The sequence below is a fragment of the Alternaria atra genome (assembly GCF_907166805.1).
Source record: "Alternaria atra isolate CS162 genome assembly, contig: 30, whole genome shotgun sequence".
In the NCBI taxonomy this organism is placed as follows: domain Eukaryota; kingdom Fungi; phylum Ascomycota; class Dothideomycetes; order Pleosporales; family Pleosporaceae; genus Alternaria; species Alternaria atra.
In genome coordinates this window covers 240,371-265,558 of record NW_025091329.1, presented here as the reverse complement: position 1 = coordinate 265,558, position 25,188 = coordinate 240,371, and the positions used below count along the sequence as shown (strand labels likewise).

Sequence of the window (25,188 nt, the reverse complement as noted above, 5' to 3'; positions counted from 1 at the left end):
AAACTTTGGACGTGCCCCATCAATTGTGGTACCCACGAGGCTGGGCACAAGGTGCGCGCAATGAATCGCAAAGTGTTGTTGTGAATTACAGCCAAGATATGCTCGCAGTTGGGGATTGTCCTGTTAACGAAGGGAACCATGGCCCTACAGCCCCTCTGCTTTGCAAGTGCGACCGGCTCATAGCCGAGTGTCGCAAACAGATCAAGTATTACCCAGAGAGGTAACTGTGATAACTCACCATTGATCGCCGTCACACATGTGTGTGGCGTAAATGTCGGCAGCCGATCGGCAGAGGAAATTCTCGCTGTGGTTCTACCCCACCTTGCGTCTGCTCTGTGCTCCTCCCACTCTACCATATCGAACACAGGGTTTTCTCAGAGATTCAGCCGTCGAGTCTCCCGGTCTCAATTCTCAAGGAACCTAACTATTTGTGCTAGATATATTGATGATAATCTAGGTGTTTCCTATTAACACCAGTAACAACTGGCCTGCTGGCCCAATGGCAAGGCGCTTGACTACGATTCATTCGATATCAAGAGATTGCAGGTTCGATCCCTGCGTAGGTCAAAAACCCCATCATGGAGTTACATCCAATTGTTTTTTGCCCCTTGAAAGGCTAAGTATCTCTTTGCTTCCCGAATATCCTGACGCTACACACCATAGCCCGCAGCCTCGCGGAGTATTTTTACTGTACTAAGCCATAAGTTCGTTCGCGCTAAACGCACGGACCGAACAACAACATGAGATCACAAGATAGGTATCTTCTGCAACACCACACAACTCCATCAATATGAGGTTATTTAGCGCCGAAATTTTAGGGAATCGAATGCTAGGTGGTGAATTATTAGAACGCTAACGCGATTTTATCTTAGCGCAGGCAGAGGCTGGTGCAGCAACTAAGGAAATCGCCAACGCGCTCCGCTGCACACAACGCGCTGTACAGAAAACGATAGCTCGATGGGAGGCCACCTCTAGCACTACCACGCGCGATCGTATAGGCCGTCCACCTATTTTAACTAGTAGAGACTGTCGTCGGCTGCTTCGAATCGCTAAAAAAGCCCCTGGTATAGAGTACCGTGAGCTCCTCAAGGAGGCTGGCCTGTGGGATGGCCAGGAGGCCTACCCTAACGTTTTAAAGCGTACAGTGCAACGCGCCCTTGAAGAGGAGGGCTACCGCAAGTTTCGAGCAAAGCGCAGGCCAAAAATCAATAGATCTACCGCTAAACAACGTCTTAAGTTTGCTTAGGATTGGCGTAGCTTCGACTGGCGCAGGGAGACTCTTAAATTTAGTGACGAGTGTAGCCTCGCCCGAGGCTCTGGCCACAACACTTAATGGGTATAGCGTTTACTAGTGGATAAATGGTCACACAAGATGATAGAGGAGGTCTCTACTGCTAGGCAGCCTGCGCGTATAATCTAGGGCGCGATATGGATGACACTAGGAGGTCGAGTTGGCCGTAGTCCTCTGGTAATCATGACCCGCGATACATCATTAACGCGCAACGGATATACGGCCTCTAGCTACGTTAAAGCCCTCGATGAGGGTCTCACCGATCATTACAGACCTGGCGAGTGGTTTATGCAGGACAACGCACCTATTCACACTGCTGCGCTCTTAAGAGGCTGGCTCGAGGAGCATGGTGTTGCAACGATTGATTGGCCCCCCTATTCTCCTGACCTTAACCCTATCAAACACGTATGGTGGGCGCTTAAAAGGAAGGTCTATAAGCTCTATCCTGAGTTTGATACGATAGGAGACTCGCTAGAGGAGTGGGTGAGGTTTGAAGCTGGTTTGAAGAAGGCGTGGGTGGCTATACCTAACACTCTGATTAAAAAGCTTATTACGTTAATGCCGCACCGCCTCCACGCTGTTGAACAAGTAAAAGGGTATTAAACAAAATATTAGGATTAATGCGATTAATTTGCTGCCCTCAATTAAATATTTAAGCATGGTTCTATGGAGTTGCATAGCTTTGAAGTTTGCGATAATAGTGGTGTTGGTGGCCCGAGCGCATAGCGCGAACAGACTTCTGGCACCCGATTGTATCACAAAAAGGTGGCCGAAAGGTATACACTAAATTTTATTTTGGCAATATTACTATTAAACTGCAGCGAGTTTCTCTAGACTGCTGTTTCAACTACGCGTAACTAGCCCACCCCATATATAGCACCGCCAGATTCCGCTCATCAGTAGCCTGTTGGATAAGCTCATTGACAGTAGCCTTGGTACTGAGCGTCTTGCTCAACTTCTTCTCCACCACACTCAATGCCCTCCCCGCCTCACCAGCCTGCTCTTCCTTCTCCCTCTTCTTATTACTCTCATGAGCCATACCCGCCGCCTCTTCTACAGCTGACTGACCCCCCGACGGCGCAGGTGTACCCCCAGGTGCGACGGTCGTCGAACGCGCGGTACCGTTTGCACCAGTTTCTTGGTTGGCTTCTTGCATGCGCTTCGCCTTGGTGGGTGTAACGCTCCAGTTGACGAGGGGGTCGTACCGCAGGACGTTAAGAAGAGTCATAATCGACTCCCTTTCCTCACGCAGCGTGTCCATGGTGAACTCGCAGCAGCGGCGGAACACACCCTCCGTCTTCGTATATCCCATAGCATCAACCAAATCGCGCGTCAGTCGGAATGGCACAACTTCTGGTACCGGCAAGACGCGACCCGCTTCGAAACTCACACCGAGATCAATGTGCACTACTTCGCCGGACTTCTCGTCGAGAAGAATGTTGTGACAATGTCGATCGCCGAGACCAAGAACGTGGCCGAGGATGGAGATTGCGGCTGTGGAGCGAGTATATGCTAGACGGCGCTCGAACCACTCGTCTGGGTCTTCGAAGCGTTCGAGCAGGAAATAGCGCATAACGGGGTGGAAGTTATCTGCAATCTTTTGCCACACTTTGACGCGTGTCGTGAGTGAGTCTTGTTGGCATGCGCCGATTTCTTTGCGACACTTCTCAGGCTTGTAGTCGCTTGGGTAGTACTTCTCATGTGCTGGCATGACCCAGAGATGCAGCGGAATGGTGTTCTGCACAAACTCCATGAGACCGGAGCGCGTCGAGAGCGGCAGGACTTTGTATGTGCGGATACCGAGGTTTCGAATGCGCGTTGCGGTGTGGTTCTTGAGTAGTCGCGAGACTTGGTCGAAAACTTGCTCCATGATGGCATCTTGACGCAGATCGTCGTTTCCGGATTTGAACTAAGATGGTCAGTATCATTCCGACTTCGTTTAATCTCTCTATTACTTACCAGCTGTTTGTACGGTTTGCCATCAGTTCCCTTAGCAGTGATGACCTTCGGCGCACTGAGTCCGTTGGCTATCGTCATAGTCGACTTAAAACCTGCAATCCTCGGCAAGTCGCTATAGTTCATGTTGGGTCGAACCTCAATTTGCAGAGTAGCGGGTGGTACGTTGAGCTTCGGAATCTTGTTCACCAACTCTCGCGATTCCTTGTACCTGTCGAGCGGTAACTCACGGCCTTGCTGGGTACTTTCTTTCTCGCCCTTGAACATGGCGAGATGGTGATACACCTCATTGGACTGGAAAATCGAGCTCCAGTACGACCGACCTCTCTTGTCAGTGCTTAGCGCTGTCGCAAGGCCACCTGCGGCTTTCTGACGAGATTTGGCAGATTCATCTTTAGCTCGGACGACATCTTCCCTAGAGGTGGCGGCTACCTTCATCTGGATTGCAAAAATCTGGTGCATGCCATGGAATGGATGATCAACGCAGATACGGAAGACCAGCTCCATCAACAAATGCTGAAAGTCGTTCTCCTCAGCTTGTAATCGTGACGACAGCTGATTCATCAGCAAGGCGAACTTTCCGCTCGGAACATCCTTGAGGTATGCCTTGATAGCTTGGTTGGCTAACGGAGTATCAGAGTACTCCAGCCACAAGGAGAATACCCGAAGTGCGTCATGGTTGTACTCGTCACTAGCGAGAAGGGACAGGAGGTAATTCTCGAGACACTGGCGCAGGAATTGCTCACGACCTTTCCGCATCCTTTCGTACTCCGCATTGTCAAGGTCGTACCAGGTTTTTGCACGGCGAGCATTACGGTGGTAGGTTTCGCGCATTCCTTTGCTCTTATCGGTCTTCGACAACTTGGCAAAGTCATGATACTCTTGCAGCTTCCGATCCATCACCGTCTTAATGCGATTCATGTCTTCAGCGGCTTCAGGGCTCTGCAGTTGCTTGTCACAGAAGAGGGCGAACTCATGGAAAACCTGGCCTGGGCCTAAGCCCTCCTTTTGACCTTTGAGTTCGCGAATCGCTGGCTCCAGGTACTCTTCCATGATCGCATCGGGTTTGGCGAGGCGAGCTTCAGCAAGATGATGACCCTGGTTGCGTTAGTAAAGAGACACTTGGAAATCATCCTTTGTTGCTTACCAGTCGGGCAAGCAATACTGGCAAGCTCAGGTCGACATTCTGTGAGTCGAAGTCTGCGTGATCGATCAGATGCTGACGCATTCTTATTGAGATCTCTGTTTCGCCTTGTTCCCAGAGGACGTTTGCCACCTCATGCTGGGCCGTAGCCTCGATATCTAGACCGATAGCCTTGCATTCTGGGACGATGTCAGAAAGATAGGTAACGCTGGCAAGCGATTCTTGAAGCGCGCCGTGCTTTCTGCAAAGGCTAGAAGAGGAAACCAGAGCCTCTACCTCCATACCCCGTATAGTTGCAGTCCGGGTATGTAACGAGTCCACAAGTGCAACGTTCGTGCCGATTACGTTGAACAGCGTTTCACGACATGACAGAAGCTGGCGCACGTCATTGAACCTGACGACACTTAGTAGGCGAAATTCACACGATATTGAATGATACTTACTCGCCAGCCCGCATCCACTTCTCTCGAGCCTTCATGCTATCCCAGGTATCCATCAAGTGCTCTGAACGCTCCGCTTTGATTACCTCATCCGCCTCTGCGAGCGCTCCTAGCGTTCGCAAGCGTATCTTCGTAGAAATCGACGAGCTATCCTTGCCACAGAGGAAGTTCATGGTCGCTTGTAGTTGTCGGTCGAAGTTTTCCTGAGCCTCCGTCGCGCTCTTCGCAAAATGCAAGCCTTGGAACGCCTTGAACAAGGTACTTGCCTCAGTATGATTCATCTCAGGCGCCTTGATATCCCACCGGCCCAGCTTTCGTGCGGTGTGGAGTGTACTCTCGACTACGTCATCTCCTGCATCGCGGAATTGGTCGTTCGAGAGCAGAGAGTGCGTGACGCTGTTCATGTTGAGCATGATCAGAGATTTGACTGTGCCACGGGAGTCTACCGCTTCGAACTCATTGCGTCGGCGCATCTGACTATCGAGGCGAGCACCGCGGAAAAGAAGGCTCTTGACACCATCCCCCTCGTAGTCAAGGCGATCTAGCACTGACAACAGACTAGAGCCGCGGTCTACTCCGTAAAACGAATCAGGTTCGTCAAGGTTCTTGTAGATCGAAAGCTGGAGTTGAAGAGGCACCTTTGGAGGGTCGGCCCTGACAGACGATCTCCTTGTGCTACTCTTGATGATCGGTTGACCGGAAGACGTCTCTGCAAACAAGAGCGCGCTCCTATACATGCCACAATCGTTCGCGGCCTGTGAAGCCTCGAGATAATCGAAATCCAACCACTTGTCTCGCTCCACTCTAGTAACCTCCTTAGGGACCGGTTGACTTCGCAGATAGAGAATGGATTGTATAAGAATACGAACATGTGGTATCGTAGTTGGGCTGCACTCGCGGAACCAAATTGCCATCGACTTGGAGATGGTATCGTGAACATGGCGTTCTTCTTCGTACTCGTCAAGTAGCACGAGATGAAGTATGTAGGGTAAAAGCCTTTCCGCCATGTGATTAATACCACAAAGCAAGTCTGGAAGTGCGCCGAGGATGGGGTCATCAATTGCGACTCTGCAAAGTGCCATCGTCAGGTCCCTGATCCAATCCGATACTGGCTTCACCGGCGTGGTTGAGACGGCTTCACGCAGACCATCTGCCATGGGATGGGATGTGCTATCCGGCTCTGGAGGCTTGTATAAGAGGGCTTTACCAATGGCCTCTGGAATGACTCGATGCATCTCGCTCATGTACGGTGAATCGGGAACCAAGCGAGAGATCAGACGTCGTACAGCGTCTTCTGCCAGACTAACCTCACTGCGATCGTCGCTATAGAACAAGTCGATGACCTCGTTCACAATAGCTTCTCTCGATGACTTTCCAGGAATAGACTTTGAAGTCTGTATTGAAGATGACCAGGGTCGAGCCTGCGCAGAGCTTTGCTTGACTTCCCCGTAAGCGCTATATGCTCGACCCAAGACCCGCGCCGTCCACAAAAGATAGCCGTCGCCAACTTTGCTTCTGCGACAAGATTCCCAAACTAGGGGTGCGTACTCTGCAGCGTCGCGATCTAACCCAAGGACATCATCTCGGGCATTCGAAGCAGGGCGAAAGTTTTGGCAGAGCAAGTCCAAGGCAACATCTCGTGATGTCTTATTCAGGAGCTTGCGTCCTGACCGCACATCATCTAGTATTTCCAAAAGAAGCTTGCTCTCCTCACTACCTCGTAATGAGTTACCTTCGGCAGTGACCCGAGAAGCGGTAGTAGTGATGAGCTTGAAGGCTTTGATGGCGGAGGACCGTTCTGTACCAGTGATGGCCTGAGCATGAGCCTTGAGGTACTCAGTGAGCCATGTGTGAAATCGATTGGCTGCGCTCATAGTTGCTATATGCTGGGACTGCTGGGTGGTGCTATCCTGAGATGAGCCAAGAAACACTCGGAGAGATATTAGAATCGACAGGCCGATGCCCGTGACGAAACTGAGCTGTTGGCGGAGATATTGAGCGCCATGCTCAAAAAGATACTGCATGATTCCCACCGTATCCTCTGCGCATTGCATATCAGTGAGAAACGGGCGCAAGGATTGAAGCGTCATTTGCAACGGGTAGCCTTCAAGTGCTACAGATCCAGCCAACGCAACAATGATTCGAATCTTGCGGATCATCGATCTGGCATAAAGCGAGCCAAGAGCCGGATGGATACGATCGAGCAAAGAGCGCATTACATATGTATATGTGCTTGGGGACCAGAAGCTAGCCGGCCTATCGCCTGTTCGTCTACACAAACGTTCTAGTTGGTCTGGCAAGTAAAAGGCGGAGAACGACGGCTCAATGCCTATATTAAGACCTTGCGCAGATTGACTGATTTCGGCAATCTCAGCCAGCACTGCTGCCGCGGGATTGAACGCTGGTTTCTTGTCCAGCGACTTGGGGAGACGTTCTTCGTGATCGATAGTTTGGAATATGTGACCCAAAACCTGAGGGAACTGCTTCTGTATGAGGCCGTAGTACTTGTCGCTGCCGACCATGTCTTTAAGTAGGTTGCCGAAGCTGGAGTCGGCTTTGTTACGAGCGGAGCCTCTGCAAGTATCCCATGCAATGGTATATGCAGCTGCCTTGCCAATGTTCCTTGACAGCATTTCCTGAGTCGACATCTCCAAACAGTCGGCCAGAAAGTCCACCTCATCCTTGCGTCCAAACATAATGGCTTGACCCACCACCTCGGCTTCAATGTCACGGAGAAGGTCGAAGAGAGAAGCATAACCAAAGATCGGAAATGGAATACGACCGACTCTCTGGCCTCGATCTAACCAGGTGTAGATGACTTGCGGAGCGAAAAGTTTGAACAGGCTTTGCGAATCACCGAGGCCTCTGGATTGAGCAACGTTGGAGATACATCGTTTAGCGTGATCAATAGCTCCAGCAATAGTCCCTGCTGTTGCGAAAATGCGATACACACTATGGCGCAACAGCGTGTGCCACTGAGATGCCAGCCGTGACAGGACAAGTAACCGAACAGCAATGCCTTCGAGACCCTCATCATCTCCGGGTAAGCTACTGTCGACATCCTGCAAAATCTTATCGTGCTCAGATAGTACGAAATCTTCGAACATCCTTGGCAGGTGCTCGGCAATATGATACTTCACGGTCATGTCGCCTTTCGAAAGAAGCTCGAAGAGACTGGTCCGTACCGATGGAACCTTGCGGTTTTGCGCAAAGTCGGGATGATGTTTCAGCAGGCCATGTAGAAAGATCGCGATCGTTGTTTGCAAGTTTGCGGATCGTCTCACACCTCCCTTCTCCATCTCCTTGACGTAGTAAACGTAGAGTGCCTCAACGTTGTCATAGAGATCCTGAGCTTCGCGATCGGTCGCATCAGGAAGCCAAACAAGGGTGGTTCCAATTAGAACCTCGACAAGCATACTATTGGCAACTTCCGAGGTATTGTACTCGCGAGCGCGGGGATCAATAAGAGCTTCACTGAAACGCTCCAAGAGGTTGAGGCAGTCGTTCCGGGATATCTTCAAATGACTGTTCCATACTGAACGAAGAAACTGACGTGAACGGAGGAGATCGCTCTCAGGAAGAGAAACTAGGTAATCCACGAATTCAGGAGGTACTGTGCCAGGTTCTAGTTCAGTATGTTTCTCAAGACATGAGATGAACTGTAAGTGTGCTGAACATGATGCACGCAAAGCGGTTATATCGGTTTCTGCTTGTACATCATGTCGAGGCACATCGTTATCGAGAGCAGTAGCTCCCACAGTCATTTGCGAGTCAGGTTCGTCGTCCACTTCCATAAAGTCGTCGTCTTCCGCGTAGAATGATTGTTTGACCTCTTTGCGTTGTTGAAGAGCTTTAGGTAGATACCGAGCTAGCTGGTCAATTCCCGTCAATTTGTACGCATCCGAGGTCACCCGCTTGAGTGAGCTGATGTCAGGAAGACTTTTTGTACATGTTTCGAGGACAGCATCAACCTTATATTGTTCCGTTTGAGGTTTAGCTAGTACAGTGACAAAGGACTCGATCAAGCTAGTGGCAGCTAATCGAAGAGCGTGAACACGGCGCTCATCTGGATCGCTAAGAGTAGCAACAGCTGGTGCAACGATGCACAGATTCGTGATGATGCGCATCATGTCCGAGGTAATACCTTGTATGTTTGTCGCGGTCATATCCTTCCAGTGGTGCCTGGCTCTGTCAAGCTCAGATATGCAGTAGTCGAGGATTCTGTTTCCAAGCTGTATAGAATAGTAGTCGCTCATGGGCTCCTCGGAAGAGATGCTCGGTCCTTCGAGCTTGGCTGTAAAATCCCTTGTAGGACGAAGTAGCAAAAGGTAATGAGCCAAATCTCTGTAACGTCCCATCTGCATTCTGGCCTGCGCGATGGGTCCCAGTACCATATAAGTTGCTGGTTTCGGCGGGTTGAAGGGCAAGTCCAAGCAAGAGAAGAGAATACGCAGTACATCTCGAGCGTTGCAGTGATGCGCATTCAGCGCAGAATACGTGCGGTCAGACCAGAGACCTGAGAATCGTCAATTAAGCCTCAGAAAGAGCTTGGCGGCGCTTACTCGGAGTCCATTTGGTGAGGAGCCAGTTGAGGATTCGCTCAGCGGTCGAACTGAAGTGTGTTGGGTTTTCTTTGATACGTTCCTGAAGGATGGTAGTCAACAGTGATGAACTGCTCTCTGTAAGTAGCGCCGGTCCACTTAATTCAATGGATAGTAGTAGAGACTGGACGGTCTCAGAGACAGCTGAAAAGGGAACGATGTTCAGTCTCAACAGAACGTCCATGAGATGACATGCCGCACGGGATACGGACATGGAAGTGACTGCGCGGGATGCGCTTTGCCATGCAGATATCCAGTAGGGGAGCAGGATTGGATGAGATGCCGATTGCTGAAGGGCGGCGCTGTCCAATCGTCAGCTACGTCTATATCATAAGATGGTGTGCTTACCCTGTCAAGCCTATCATTGCCCATACCGAATGAGCAGGATGTTCATCAGAGATGCATGAAGTGAGCTTCTCTAACATTGGCTGGAGCTCGTCCTCGTCGAAGGGGCCTTCCTGTACCATGAATGCAACAACCTGTAGAGCTGCACGTTTGACATTTGATCTGGGTTCAGACACATGACGAAGGTATTCAGGAAATAATTGAGTAATGCGAATGCGTTTGCTAAAGCTCTCTTCGCCGTCGCTACGATCGTGGGCGATATACTGTCTCCGCTCATCAAGCATAAAAGAGAAACGTGCAATGGTGGATACTGTGGACCACAGCCCCTCATATCGCTGATGCTCCGTTTCCATAGAGAATGCGCAAGTGTTCAGGGGATGGGTATCGCCGTGAGCAGGGCCCAGGTGTCGAAAACAAAGATAGTCTTCTTCAAGATACTGGTGCGCGGTAGTTTCTTGTCTGCGCCGGTAGTCGCTGTACATGGTCTCGACAAGGCCTTCCAGGTTAGAGCTGACGGTTTCATCGTCTGGGTCAGCAAGGAGGCTTGCAATGTGTGCCTCGATATATATCAAACTGATCATAATCTCATCCCGTAGTGTAGCTTCGGACCACATAACCTTCAGAAGTGGGAGCAGTTCTCGCACTGTGCGTTTAGTCAGTTCGAGGGATTGCAGCGTGGTGCGTGCAAGAATTGCATTAACAGCGGCTAGAGCAGCAACGCCCACACTTCCACGGCCAGTCCTTTGCTGGAGGAACTGTAGCAATACTGCCAGAATGGCGTCCGCTCTAGCAAGCAATGGCGCATTTGAGGCTTTGACGAGATGATGCAGGCAATGGACGAAGTCTTCTGCTGCGCGAACATGCTCAGGGGGACTTGACTTTGTCTTGGTCACTGGCAAGCGCGGTGAGGCTCTAGAAGATGTAAAGTCGGCATCAAGGGGGGTGCGGGCGCGACTTGAGACGCTAGTGCTCCAGCTGTTCTGCGGCTCACCTTCTACAGGTGACTCTTGAAAGAAGCCGGCCAACGACTCAATGCAGAAATCGACTGCAGCGTCCCAGCAGTCCTTTGACAGACGCTCGACATGCGGCTGGTATTCAAAGAGTGATCGCAACGTCTTGGGGAGATCTTCAAGAAGCGGCTCAAGCAGACTGGATTTGCCTGGGAGTACCTCGATTATCGTGCCTATTATGATCTCAACCGTGGAGCCCTTGATGGTTCGTACGCCGGAAGCGATGACGTGACGGAGCGCCGAGGCTGAGAGGGGAAGGAGCGCAGCGGTCGAACCAGACTTGCTCGACTTGGTCTTACTGACGAGGAAAGCGGATCGCCCATCGTGGAGGCATTGGAAAAGCGTCTCGCATAGCGCCAGGTAGGCCTTGTTGCCGAGAGCCTCAAGACCGGGCTTCCCGCGGTTGTGCTTGAGGATATGTATGAGATCTTTGAGGCCGCTCGTTCGGTCGATTACGCGTGAAGACTGAATTAGGACTGTTGGAAGTGTTAGTATAACGTCTTTATGGTTTGATCCATGGGCTTACGCTTTGCGTCCTGAATGTTGGTGGCCCCCATGCCGGCCACTCACACAAGAGCATTTCCTGAGTGGAAGGAGCAGGAAATGGGAATTCTTATACGGTTAGCATGTTCGCAGCGACTATGCGACCGTCATGAAAGGGCAGTATTTTCACTGTGCCCACGTCTTACGAGTGCGGAGCTATGGCGGAGGTGAGTCGTGACGGGAAGGCGCGTCGGCGGGTTTACGTCCGTGCCCCTTCGCGTTCTGCGAAAGTCAATCAAGCTCTCCATTGTTGAGAAAACACCAACCAAGCACGAGACAAGATACCTGCCCCTCCGCCATTTACCCGGCGCATAATGCGCAAGACGACCTCACGACACTCCCATGGCTGAAGAAGACAGCCTCGCCGCCCTCCAGGGCCTACACCGCGACTTGTGCGCCCACATCGACCTACAGCTACCTGTGCTAGAGAGGCTACTGCTGAACCTAGAGGCGCATTTGGAAGAGCTCAAGACGCTTTTGGACAAGAAACCAAAGAACGATGCGAGCAGACAGGCTCTGAGTTCTGGTAATGCATAAGCAGGTGTATAGACAGGAAGGTGCTAACAGCGCCAGGCAAGATCAAGATTGACGACAACGAGTATGAGGTCAACGATGACTTCAAGCAACAAACGCTCGAACTGGCCGACGCCCTCAATCTCGACGAGCTAGACGCCGCTGCCCTGTTCATGGGTGCCGAAAGCGAAGCCCAAGAGTTAGATCGATCGCAGCTCCAAACGGCCGTGATTCGCTTCCACCGACGCCGCGAATACGTCCTCCTCTGCGTGCGCATATTGATGAAGACCGCGCTGGACAATGGAGACTCGGAAGTCGAGGGACTCCCCGTCTTACAAGAGGCCGCGCAGATGATAGTTGGCGTACATGGCACAACAAATCTGATGAACGCATATGGCTTTTGGACCAAATGCTTGACAAGCATGGAAGCAGTGGAGAAGTGGCTGCAGTTCATCGCGGAGCGCGTCCAGAGTACCCAGGTTGTTGGCCAAGTGCCCCTCCCCGGCTTTGTAGAGATTATGGACTTCCAGCGCCAGAGCCTTACACGACAACACGAGAACCTAGCAGCGATTTGTACGCATATGATCAAACCCGGATACGTCAATCTCGACAACTATAAGGCGTTACTTACCCGAGCCAAGTCTCTCGACCGACACGACCTCATCACCATACACTATGTCCCAATTATCCTGCGACTCACGTCATGGGTCGCATCTGAGAGCAACAACGTCATGATAAGAGAAGCGCGCGCCTTCCATGACTCGTTCATGGCCGGACGGGAAAGTGACAACTGGGCGTTGAGAAATCTGCATTCGGCGACATTGGCTTGGTGGCTAGCAGAGTACAGTGGGCGGTACATGGACCCCAACACCCATGACGCTGCATTGCAAGGCATCAACTTCGACGAGGAAGCCAACACCCGATCCGAAATCTTCCTGAAAGCACTCAACGACGGCGCTTTTCATTTCATGCTATCAGTCAGTCAGGATGTGCGCCCCACGCGCTGGTACGACCCTCAAAAGACCAGCATGTTATCGACGTTGTTGCAAGACACTGCTGTTTTGACTCGGGATTCTCCCCAACCCGAGGAGTTTTTCAAGGAGCTTCTCATGGAGCAACTACAGACTTTCGTAGATTCTTTCATAACTCACATGCCAGATACCCTACGTAAACTCAAGGCCGAAGAGGACGACCAACGGCGACGATTGCAACTTCATTTCCAGCGTTCAACTGGAGAGTATCCACTTCATCTGGAACGATTCATGGTCATTGTCGCATACGCTTTTGATGGATTCCCAGATGCGGCAGAAGACTTCTGGAGCGATAAAGAGAGTAATCTGTACGGATTTCTGCAATGGGCAGCCAAGCGCCAACCTACACCCCGTATAGCCATGTTCTGCGAGATGTTACGGGCAATCGGTTCTGGAGAGGCGAACGCGGAAGCGGCCCATCGTTTCCTGCTCGAAGAGGGGGCGTCTGCTTCTGGAAAGATTCGTCGAACGAGCTCGCTCAGCTACACAACCATCTTCAACGAACTGCGAGAGTTCGAGAACGACATCCATGAGCCGAAGAAGACTATTCAAAGCGGCGTCTATGCCCCCACGAATCCCATCGACCAGATTGTGGAGCCGGAAAGCGCAACTATGCTGGAAAGCTACTTGAGACTGATTGCACACATTTGCCGACAAAGTTCTTCTGCACGTATGTGGATACTGGATCTCAAAGAATATCACTTTGCTGGCATCTGCTTCGGCCTGTGCACCGACAAAGTTGAGAGTGGGCTTCGCGCAGCCGCGTACGATGCCCTGTCAGCTCTGCTTGTAGGCAAGGACGTCATGCGCGCGGATGCTATGTGGAGCCTCTTGGACGAGTGGACTGTCAATGGCTTCTATACTGGATCTAGACAAAACAACGCTCTAAGTGCTACACCGAGAGACGACCTGTGGCCTACGCTGGCCGACGGATACGACGAGTCCATCGCTCTAGTCCGTTTCCTCCACTCACTTGTCGAACCATATCCGGAAAATGAAGGTCTGAACGACAGTCTACCATTTCCCGAGGGCTTAGGATCGTCGCGCAGGATGCCGGGTATTGAGGGTTACATTGACTTCGTGATGCAGCAGGTGTTCGCAGAACGTTCCCTGGACGTGAACGAACCCCTTCAACGCAACGTCATGCGGTGGACATGCTTGCGATTCATGGTAACGTGTCTTTCCACGTTCAATGAGAATCTAGTCGTGTTCGCGAACAAGTCTAGCATACCCGTTGATGAGGTCATCGATCCCACATCACTTGCGGTGTACGTTACGCTCCACCCCTTTGCCCGCGTCATGGAATGGCTCTTCAACGATAAGGTCCTGAAGGCTCTTTTTGCTGCCTCACATCACGACGTGACCGAGGTTGATGCTGCCCCATCTGACTCACCATTAATCCAATCCCTGATGCTGAGCATTGAGGTAATGGATCTGGTGATGAAGCTCCAAGCGACCTACTTGGACATCGTCAAGCCAGTTCTCAAGCAACAAACGTCATTCCACCATTCTCCTGTGTCGAACCTATCGCTTGCATCTTTCGAAGACGCGATTTTGAACAATTTGCAGATTATCGTCGATCTTGGACTCTACTGTGGTACTGGTCATGAAGCCTTGACCATTGCCTCACTCCAGCTACTAGAGAAGTTGGCTTCTTCACGAAAACTTGCTGTCTCTCCTGCGGGCTTCGGTCAACGGTCAGGACGAAGTAAGATTGTCGGCATACTGGAGAAGGACAACGAAGCAGAGCGCATCGGTCGGTCACTCTCAGGCTTGATGCGGTTCAGTGCCGAAGAGCTCGAAGCTGGAGAGGAAGCTTCCGGATACATTGTCAAGCTCCATGTGTTGGACTTCTTGAATAGTTGTCTAGCTGCCGTGTCCCTCCGGCCGACGATAGCGCATATCCTTCTCGGCTTCTCATGTGGTACCAATACCGTCCGCATTGCCGAAGATAGCCTCTGGTCGAACGGACAAGCTTTGTTTCACAGCATACTTCTTCTTGGGGTTCAGTACCCTGACAATGACGGTGAACAGTTCATAGCTTGGCGGTCCGCTCTCAAAACCCGATGCTGGGATGTTTTGCAAAAGCTTTGGCGGTCTCCGTTGACGAGCGCTATCGTCATGGAAGAGCTCCGCGACAACGAGTTGCTGTTCATCGAAGCACCCCAACTGACGCCTATCACGCTTGATATACCCTGGGACGGAATGTCTCTTGCGCAAGGGCTCGAGGTTGCGCCCAGTGATTATTCTGCATTCTTTTCGGGACCACCAGCACTCGCTCTCCAGAGCTTCCTTCAAAGACGCGCTGCTTTCCTGGATTATGAGTCTAGGGAATTGCGTTTGACTGTCAAAGAGAGCATGCCCACCATGAAGTCCAGGATTCAGTCTGTCCTTCTTGGGACCACCATACGGCCAGGCGAAGACGCCATACTGAACCCGAACATCTTCGATCTGTTCGACTTTATCGAGTTGACATATCCTGAGCGTGCTCTACCGGATCAACATAAGTTCTTTGAGGGTGTAAATCTGACCTCATGTCAAGAGGAGAAGGAGGGTAGCACTCTCTACTCCTTGCCACTACTGGAGCAAGTCATCCGCCTCAAGATGAAATATTGGAGAAAAGCAAATTTGATCCACGATCAAGAGGAAGAAGAACAGCTTGTTGAGCAGGCCGAACTGCTCATGGCTATCTTTGTGGACTGGAACCGTCGCACACAACTGCTCCGCTATCACAAGGACATCCTTCAGTCGTGGGTCCAGGTCGTCATGGTTGCGGTACACAGCTGCGACTTCGAAAACGGGGCCCGCAGTTCCTTTATCATGCAAACGTTGCAGGTCATCCTGCCCAAGCTTGAGCAATCTTACACCTCCGATATCTTTACTGCTCTCCAGCTTGCCAGCCTAGCGGAGTCCCTTATTCAAAAGGTTGACTTTGAGTCTACTGCCTTTGATAAAACAGGCGATTTCGCGAACGATCGACTCTCTCAACTATTCCGCGCTGCGCTTGTTGGCATATATAGCCCGGTGTCGACGGCCGAATTACGAGAGTACTGCTACCAAATTTGCTTCCGCTACATTCACGGCACCTTCAACAAAGCGACACCAAACTCTTTGCTCGGTCGACACACACTTGGAGCCATCAAGAACTGTGGTAGCAATATGCTCGAGGTGATCTGCGACGATGCCTACAGCGGGCAAGGAACATGCAAAGTGTCTGCGCTACTCCTACTCAATGCATTTGTAGCGGCAGCAACCAGTCAATCATCAAAATATATTCTCGATAGCTTCGTCTCGCTAAACTTCGTCGGCGTCCTCGTCGACAACATTAAGCACATCCCAGAGGAACTGCGTGCAGCCGCCGCACCCCAGGTACCTGTGCTACTCTCCTACTACGATGCTAGTCTCGCTCTCCTCCTCCGCGTCTGTCAATCTCGCCTCGGAGCCGCGCATATCCTCAACGCCGGTCTGTTCCCTGCCATCCGCGACTCTCAGATCTTTTCAGTAGACCCAGACATCGGTCTCGAGTTCGATGATCCAAATGCACTGCGTAAATACTACGAGCTTATGCTCGCCGTTCTGCGCGTCATCAACGCAGCAGTCATTGCACGAGGACGTCAGAACGACCAGACCGTCTTCCAGGCTCGAGAGTTCCTAAAGGAGAATAGGCACAGTATGGTGAGCATATTCAAGAGAAGTGTCAATGTGGGTGTAGGTATGGGTGAAGAACTGCAGCAGGATATCGTAGATTTGGTGGATTGTTGGACGGTTTTGGTGAATGTTACGGGGTTCTTGCAGGTAAGTCAAATGAACGACAACGATAATAAAGGACTTGAAGCTAATGATTTGCAGTACGAAGATCAGTCGAGCTTGAAGAAGGCCAGGCCGAACATGTTCTCTTGATGGACGTCACGCACGAATGGAGTCTTGTCTAGAGGGGGATTGGTCATTTTGAGCGTCTGGGAAAAGCGTTGGAGCATGTAATTGGTAGAGAAAGCTTGTTTGATAATTTTGAATCACGATCATCTAACTCAGCAATTCTCACAATGTCTAGACGTAGTATGGTGTAATGTAGGATATTTGTCATTCGGGGCTTACACAGCCTCGCGTGGCTGATGGAACTTATCGGTTCCTTATCCGGACCCTGGAAGGCGCATCATCGCCACCTCCTTGCATAAATCTCCCAGCCAATCGTGCCACATACCCGTCTTGGCGTGCGTGAGGCTGCATGAGGCTGCCTAAGGATATTTCCCTCCGCTTCTCCTAGTCATTCTTCCAAGTCTCCTACCTTTTTTCCATGACCTAGACACAACCAAACATCGCTCGCTGAGATGAAGACCTTCGACACAAAGGTTCAGGGCTTAAAACACCATGGTATACCCATAGATTTTGACTTCTGACTCAGTCAAATCAAACACTCAAAGTCTTAGTCAAGTCAAATCTAGTCAGCTAAAGTCAAAGTCAAGTCAAGTCAAATTAGAAGTTAGAAATTAAATACTGTGTATTTCTTAGGCTACAAACAGGCTGCCCCTAGCCTAGCTGTCGCTGTCTTAATTGCCTATGTAGTTGGCTAGCAGTGCGTGCGCAACTCCGCGATGCAGCTAGTCCTTCAACAACTTAGAGCACTTAATAGTGTTAGCACTAAGCTAAGATCGCTCCTACGAAGTCGTCCGCCTTGCCTTGCTAAATGTCCGCTCTAATTCAGCGCTCATTGCAAAGGCTAAGAGCACGTTAACCGCGAGCTGTAACAGGGCTAGAAACGTTTGTCGCTGTGTAGGTGTGAAGATCGTCCGAAGATGATCTAGGGTTGGTTCTCGGGGAGTGAGTGGGCGACGATGGACGAGGGGTAGTACTAGCACGATTGGTAGATCGATATAATAGTACGGGGTGTGTTAGCACGATTGGTAGATCGATGTAATAACACGAGGGTTTGAGAATTAAGTAGTAATCCTTAGATTGAACTATAAGTCGAAGTTGAACACAATAAGCTGTAAGAGCTCATTGCCTAGTACTATATACTTAATAAATGTCCTACATGTTCTACATGTCCTACATGTTCTACATGTCCTACATGTCCTACATGTCCTACGCGTGGTACATTGTAGTACTCCGTGGTACATCGTGGGACACACGTGACTTTGTCCTACAGTGGCTTTCCGCCAAGACCGTGGGATCACGTGCCCTGCGGGGTGGCGTCATCTATTGGCCCTCAAAGTGCTGACCTCCAGGCCGACCCGCCTGGGTGTTTCCTGTCATCCTTTTCATACATAGATTGCAGGTTCCCTTCCTTCAGGTTCGTAACAGTAGGCTGTGACCACCACTCAACAGCGCTTATTTGTCTTCCTTCTAGCATTAGCAGTTAACTTAGAGGAGTAAATATAAAGGCTTCGAAGCTATCCTCGCTGTCTGTTATAATAGCTGACTCTTGTTGACACTTGTTAAAGGCTGACAACTCTATAGAGGTGTCTTGATTTATCTGGCTAGCAGATAGAGCAGGCTTAATCTGATCACGATAGCTATGCTACAAAGCCTTAGCACGCTGTAAGCCCTTCTTTAGCTACTTCTTCTTCTCTGTTGTGTTCTATTGGTTGTACAACTACTTGTGACGCCGCTTAGGATGCAGCAAAGCTGCAGTAATATATGCTCTACTCTCGTTGATTAGGCTGTAGTATTTACTGAAGAGGTACTAGGCCGTATTTAGAGGAGCGAGCAGTGTCTTATGCTTGGAATGTTTCTTCTGTTGCTCCTTGAAGTGATTAATAAAGAACTCTATAGACGGTTGGAAGCAGTTAAGAGTAGCCTAATGGCCTTTAGCCTTAAGAGTGACCTCCTTGAAAGGCACAAGGAAGTTGTGGACATGTTCTAGAAGGGCCTAGTTATCGCTAGTAAGCACAACTAATTCTAATGCATTAGCATGTTGTGCGAATAAAGCGTTTAAGATAGGCCGTGTTCTGAAGGCCTCTTTAATTATAAGAAGCCAACTATTCTACTGTGTCTCGCCTGGAATCTTAGGGATAGTAGCAGGGCATTCTAGAAAGCTCCTAGACAACTGCTTAAAGGCCTGATTAAACTTGTTGTCGCGTAGTATAACTGTAAGGCTGCGGAGCTTCGCTAGTGCAGGGTGGTTTGTAAGAGCAGTGTCTGCAATATTATAGTTACTACTGCTGTAGCTGTCTGTGCTATTGGAGTCTAGCTGTGTTAGCTTCGCCCTCTTATAAGCTAACTTAGCTGCTTCTTCGTTAGTTGTAAACATAAAGGCCTGTGTAGCAAGGTTAATAATATAGCTAATGCAACGGAGTTGTCGTGTCTTCTCTGTCTAGTAAGTAATGCCTTCTGTGCGCATAAAGGCCTTAATTGCACGGACAAGCGTGTCGTTTACTCTAACGTTATTAGAGGTAATCTAGCTAAGCTGAGGGCTAAGGTTGTAGTCCTTGATAGTCTGGATTAGCAGCGTAGAAAGATAGGCTCTAGTCTTGCTCTCTTTGCCGTTAACTTTAACAAGGTTAAGAAGCAGCTGAATAAGCTGTCTATGCTAGTCTATAAACTGGACATTTACGGCTTGGAAATGTTTGTGGCTATGCATTTTCTTCTATGTATTAGTGCTGATATGGAAGCAGCTAATTGTATCGTCGCAGAGATACCTGATAACCTCCTCCTGCTGAACGCGGAAGTTCTGAACGATGCGCGACACTAGTGAGCTGCTTGAGCGCAGTAATATATGATCCGCCTTAGGGTTGACGGTGAGAATTAGCTCCTGGAATTCCTTAGAAACTACTAAGTTATGTGAAAGACTGCACGCTGTAACGAAGCGAGCAAGGGCATTCCGGAATTCTTGCTTCTGAGCAGCATTGCGAAGGACCGTTGCTGTTTGATTATGCTTAAACTCGGCTTTTTTCGCAGCCATGTTGTGAAGCCCTTGCTGCAGGCTGTTGGCTTGTGCAATAGTAGAAGGGGTCGCTGAATATCTTCTAACAAAGATAGCATGTTTCTGGAGGTGCGCAGTAGCATTGCCTGATGAGCCTTTCTACTCGCAGTTGTCACCTGCGCAGTAGAAGATCTTATGGCTATGATCGTCCTTAGTAGGCTCGTATGGCAGCCGTTGCCGTGAGTGCTTCTACACCGTCTTGTCCTTCTGCCCTGCGCCTCCGTGCGGAGTACTGCTTTGTCTCTTCCGCTTAAGAAATTGCGTACTAGTTGAAGTAGTAGGGGTGTTGGGCCTAGGCGTTGGCGTAGAAGGGGCAGTAGACTAGCTCTCTACTGTTAGAATGCTGTTGCTGTTGCTGTTGGCGTCGTAGAAGAAGGCGGCGAGTGTCTCGTTAATATTATTATCGGAGAAGCTGGGGCTGTTGGTGTCTTCTACAGGCCTAAACTCCTCTTCTAATAGTGTAATCGATGCTGGTGAGTTGTTATAAATGTCATCTTCGTCAGGGACAGCGAATGTCTGTGTTGCGCCGCTCCTCCGTGGTCGATTAGTCATGATATATTAGGTGTATTTACCTCGAATGCCTTACGAGATTGAGTTTGCAAGGACTGCTACACCGCCGAGGAAGGGCCGTGATTGATTTGACTTCATCAGTCAAGTCATAAATGCCCAAATTATAGTCAAATCAGTCAAATCAGGTTTGACTTGATTGACTTTCAAGTCAGAAGTCAAAAACTATGGGTATACCGGGGCAAACCGTCAACGGCTTGCGCGGAATGCAGGAAACTACGCAGTCGGGTGAGTCCCCAGTTCTTTGGTCGTACCCAGGTGATCAGCCAACTACGATCTTTACCTAGGTAGTGTACTCCGGGTGTTTGTATGATTCGCTTGTCAGGATGCGACTCGCATGCAGGTCTACCAGGCGGGACATTTGCTGACCTGTTGCAGTGTGACAAGAAACTACCTGCCTGTGGACAATGCATCAAAGCTGGCCGTGGCTGTTCGGGTTACCGAAGCATGGTAGACCTTATGTTTCTTGATGAAAGCACCCAAGTTGTTAGCCAGAATCGGAGCCGCACCTTACCTCAACATACGGCTCCAGGTACCCAAAGAGGCAAAATTTGCCCAAAAGGGCAACCGGCGAAACAACCGGTGGCTGAGTTTCCTCTCAAGCCGACTGGCTTCATCATGTATCAACCGTTGGACGACCTTGGTGTCAACTTTTCTTTATGACACACTTTATCGTGGACGACCCGGCGATGTCCCTACTGAATTACCTACCCAGATTCTACGCGAGAACGGGTTACTCTGATTCTGCTTTGTCGCAGATCTGCGCAGCTGTCGGGCTAGTTGGTCTAGTCAACAAAGCCTACAACAAGGATATGCTCAGCGCCGCCACGAATAATTACGGTGCTGCAATCCGAACTGTCAACACCGCATTGCTATGTACGAAGATTGCAGTAAAGGACTGTACAGTTGCGTCAATTTACTTAGCGGCCATGTTCGAGGCGTTGATTCTTCCAAGGCGCGCAGGCATGGACAATGCCGGCATTCATCTAGCTGGTGCTGTCTTAGTTGCGCACTTGATTCTAAAGCAGCGGAAGCAGACTGATGTTACCATTAAGTTGTGCAATACACTGATGAAGACGGTCATCATGAATTGTTGGATCCAGGAAGTACCACTACCGCCTAATTTCGTTGACTTCAAGAGGCTAGTGGAGCAGAAGGCGGAGCGTGTGATGGTGTATGATTCTTTTCTCGACATCATCATGAGTCTGGTTCAGTTCAAGCAGGAGTACCAAGATGCAACCAAGGCGGATCCAATGGCTATCGTGCAAAGAGCATTGACAATCGACGCCAATCTGGATGAATATGCACGCGAGTTAGCACTCAAAGCTCCCTTCGAAACTCATCAACTTTCGAATGCCGACGATAGTCGGCTCGCGCACAAAGGTTACTATCGCTGTGAGCTTCTTCTTTGATCATCTTCCAAGTCTAACGTTAGCTAAAAGACAAAGTGTACCCACAGCACCTTCACGCTCATCTATGGAACAGCGTTCGGTCCACTCATATACGCCTCCACCATGCAATCATCAACCAAGGCGACGATACAACATCTCCGCTAAAATCAAGCGCTTAGCGTACATGGTTCAAAACACTCATCATTTCACAAATTATAGAATTGCTCGCGAGTGTACCACGATTAGCGGGGTATGTACAAGAGACTCACAGCCTGTACCAAATACTATGTCAACTGTATATCCATGGGTCAGAGCTCTCTCTACCTCAATCAACAAGAGGTTGGATTCAACAAAGTACAGCAAATACTTCATACCTAGCGGGTTTACAAGATACGGTGAGACGATAACCGTGGGCAGTATCTTCGGGGAATGAAGGTCAAGCGTGCGCTGATCTCAAAAAGCCTTTTCCCGGTGTCATTGCTAACCCTTTCAGGTGTCCACGTCATCGGAATGACTTGCAACAGCAAGCTCGCTCCGAACCAGACGGCGTGGAGATCAGACCACTTCCGTCGAAGCTTGCGTTAAGACTCAACGGCGATGACTTCCTTATAGAAAGGCGATATCGGCTAGGAGGAAGCAAGGGAAGGAGCTTCGATGAAGCAAAAGAAGAGCCAAGACAGAACGGGAGGGACACCCGAGACAAAGCAAAACACGGAGACAGAGCGGGCACGCCATACAAGGGAAAGTTTAGACACCTTCTTAGCGAGCGCCTCTTTCACCCTCGTTTAGCGATGCAATATCACATATAGTCCTGCTATTATGTACACGGAGATTATTGCTAAGAGCGTGCTATATGCTTTACAAATTCCCTAGCTTTTCTACTCTTGTTATAATAGATAGCAGCATTGTAGAAGATCTCTTGTCTCTGTGATGTATTCAGCACTTCCCTTGCATGACACATGGGTAAAGAGCTAAGAAAGGACAAGGGAGCGGCCCGAGACAAAGCAAAGAAAGATATGCGCGCAAGCATACGAGGGAGGCTTAAGCAAGGTTTTGACAGCGCATCGTCCCGCCGCTAACCTATATCATCTCTACGGTTAGTGTGATCTCCAAAGGGGGTAATGGGCTTTTACGATGAAGCATCCAGTGTGCCTTAGCTCGAGTATCGTGTAAAAACATTTTCTTTTTCCTATTCGCTTCTTCTGAAGAAAAAACCGAATAAGACCGGACTTAACGGCTCAATGCCAAGATCTGCTCACCGATCGTCAAGGTTCGATGTGAGATGATTGGTTGAGACTTGATTGGATGGATGTCCATGTACGATCGCAGTGACATATGCGAGAGGGAGATGGACGAGTACTTAGGCAATGCGGTTTTCACAATACTCAATAACCACCTGACTTCGCTGCGTCTTAGGGAATAGTTCCGGCACTAGCATTGTTATTCTAAACCTAGGTAACGGTCTACAAAATGATGCTAGATCTTGACTTTTCAAGAAGAGCCTCGAGTTCGTTGGAGAGAAAGCTAGGGTCACAGTTGCACACGTAGGTTGCGTCTACATGCACAAAGCCACGGCGGTAGCCGTTCTGGGATTAGAATCTGGATCTAAAGCCCAAGATTTCACAATGATAGGATGCTCAATCTGAGGTTGGTGTGTACCCCCGTCATTCTTATGTACGTATGAAATGAAGGCTAGTGTAACGTAGAAGCATACTGATCGCTAGGCTATCACTTCCAACTACGAATTAGCTCCCGGTCTCGGTATTAATGGTGTTGTAACAAGAGCATCGGCTCCACATTGGGCGTCGCGACTCTTCCCATCGACTGTGATGCAATTGGCCCATCATGGTGAATCAGTATTCGTTAGCGACAGTATTCTAATCACTGTATGTATGCGTGGACCATGCATATAGTTAGAGAAGCGCCGATTGATTATCAAGGTGATCGGTGAGTCTCGCAAGGTGCTGATTGAGTTGCTGCCTTGTTATTGCGTTGTGGATGTGCATGTGTGACAAGCATGACTAAAGTCTACTTCAAAATCTACAGCAAACCGTGTGACTACAGAGAGCCCTTCATATCGCTAGATCGAGATTCAGCGTAGCGTAAAGAGCAGTGCAATATTCCTCCTTATGATATTGTTTCTTCAGCAAACTACTGGACCCAGCATGTGTTGAGACGTGCTTCATTAGCACTTAAACGTAGAGGACGCTGTACTAATGCAATAGGATGGCATCCACGTAACATATATTCACAGTAAACCCCGCACTTGCATATCGCTAAGATCTTACATCGCTCATTCTGCAGGTATGACGTAACAAAACACGTCGTTCTTTCAATCCAGTCATTTCCTTTTTTTATAGACTAGCCTATCAACGGTCTTAGAAGAAGGCCAGAGCTAGTAATGGTGGGTGAGAAGGCAAGGTATTCAGTGGGAGGGTAATCAAGTCACACATGGTTTAGGGTGTAACTAGACAACGCCCCCCTCCCGATCTTGCATGAGAAGGCGCTTTGACTGTAGAAGGGTATAACTTTAAGGTGAATCAACTATAAAGCGGTCCGACTCTCAAGCAAACCTGCTCGAACCAAAGCACTCCACAACTCATCCTGCATTCTAACATTCGCGTTCTAACTATTAAATTTACCAAACGGCAAAGCGCTACAGTTTCAGGACTCTGAAACTGTCGAATTCTCAGAGAGAAAATGTCTGAAAAGCAAAGGGTTCTTGGTGAGTTAGATGCCTTACAAAGTTCTATTATACCTGTTAACTTCTTAGGCTCTGTGATTGAGCTCGTGCAACAGGAATCTGGTGACTACACAGCGGTTCAGATTGACCAAGGGCATGGCCTCCCACCCGTGGACAAGAGTTATTCGAGTCGAAAGGGAGTAGACTGGTCTTTCGGCCCACTCAAGGTAACTTGCTACCTAGATTTGTCGACAATGTTCTAACGAAGCTTTTAGTTCGCAGGCTATCTCGACACGGACACATTCGAGCTTGCTGTTGCGCCCTCTGTCCTGGCTATATCTCTCGGGAACATATACGGCTCCCTGAAAGATGGTGTCAGTGTTAAAGTCAATCTGCATCAAGCAAAAGGCTCTTTGAAGTGGTACCTCAAGAACGGCAATGAACTCTGGGTGCATCTAGAGATCAAGATCACGTTTGATGGAAGTTTTGAGGGGGATTATAAGATCCTGTCATTCTAATCAGGCACCTTGTTAGCTTCTGTTCTCTGTCGAATAGTCCGAAGTCAGAATAGAAAGGAAAATAGTAGCCTTGAGATCCCGTCTTGATGTGAAATCTTTTTGCCTCTGGGTGAAGTGATTTGGTATGTCCAATTTTCAAAATATATGTTCGCCTCAAGTACTATCAAGTCGTTCTCAAGGAGCTCCGCACAACCACCACCGTGTGACATGATGGTCTGAGGTGTTCCAAGATG

General features: G+C 49.6%; 5 protein-coding genes across 5 annotated transcripts; 3 read left to right on the top strand and 2 right to left on the bottom strand.

Annotated features, from left to right (window-relative positions):
• Positions 1-2,138: 2,138 nt before the first annotated feature.
• ALTATR162_LOCUS9471 (uncharacterized protein) lies at positions 2,139-11,344 on the bottom strand (the record flags this gene model as incomplete). The annotated part of the gene is made up of 7 exons (XM_043317105.1): positions 2,139-3,200; positions 3,251-4,345; positions 4,395-4,785; positions 4,835-9,347; positions 9,394-9,734; positions 9,781-11,263; positions 11,314-11,344. 7 exons carry the CDS (start codon positions 11,342-11,344, stop codon positions 2,139-2,141), a joined length of 8,916 nt encoding a protein of 2,971 aa, XP_043173040.1.
• A 328-nt stretch (positions 11,345-11,672) lies between these two features.
• ALTATR162_LOCUS9470 (uncharacterized protein) lies at positions 11,673-16,774 on the top strand (the record flags this gene model as incomplete). Its single annotated transcript, XM_043317104.1, has 3 exons — positions 11,673-11,850; positions 11,904-16,669; positions 16,724-16,774. The coding sequence occupies 3 exons, from the start codon at positions 11,673-11,675 to the stop codon at positions 16,772-16,774; spliced, it is 4,995 nt and encodes a 1,664-aa protein (XP_043173039.1).
• Positions 16,775-20,117: 3,343 nt separating this feature from the next.
• Positions 20,118-20,348, bottom strand: ALTATR162_LOCUS9469 (uncharacterized protein; the record flags this gene model as incomplete). The annotated part of the gene is made up of 1 exon (XM_043317103.1): positions 20,118-20,348. The coding sequence occupies one exon, from the start codon at positions 20,346-20,348 to the stop codon at positions 20,118-20,120; it is 231 nt and encodes a 76-aa protein (XP_043173038.1).
• Positions 20,349-21,052: 704 nt separating this feature from the next.
• Positions 21,053-21,775, top strand: ALTATR162_LOCUS9468 (uncharacterized protein; the record flags this gene model as incomplete). The annotated part of the gene is made up of 1 exon (XM_043317102.1): positions 21,053-21,775. One exon carries the CDS (start codon positions 21,053-21,055, stop codon positions 21,773-21,775), a length of 723 nt encoding a protein of 240 aa, XP_043173037.1.
• Positions 21,776-24,454: 2,679 nt separating this feature from the next.
• On the top strand, positions 24,455-24,955 carry ALTATR162_LOCUS9467 (uncharacterized protein; the record flags this gene model as incomplete). Its single annotated transcript, XM_043317101.1, has 2 exons — positions 24,455-24,664; positions 24,713-24,955. The coding sequence occupies 2 exons, from the start codon at positions 24,455-24,457 to the stop codon at positions 24,953-24,955; spliced, it is 453 nt and encodes a 150-aa protein (XP_043173036.1).
• Between the last annotated feature and the right edge of the window lie 233 nt (positions 24,956-25,188).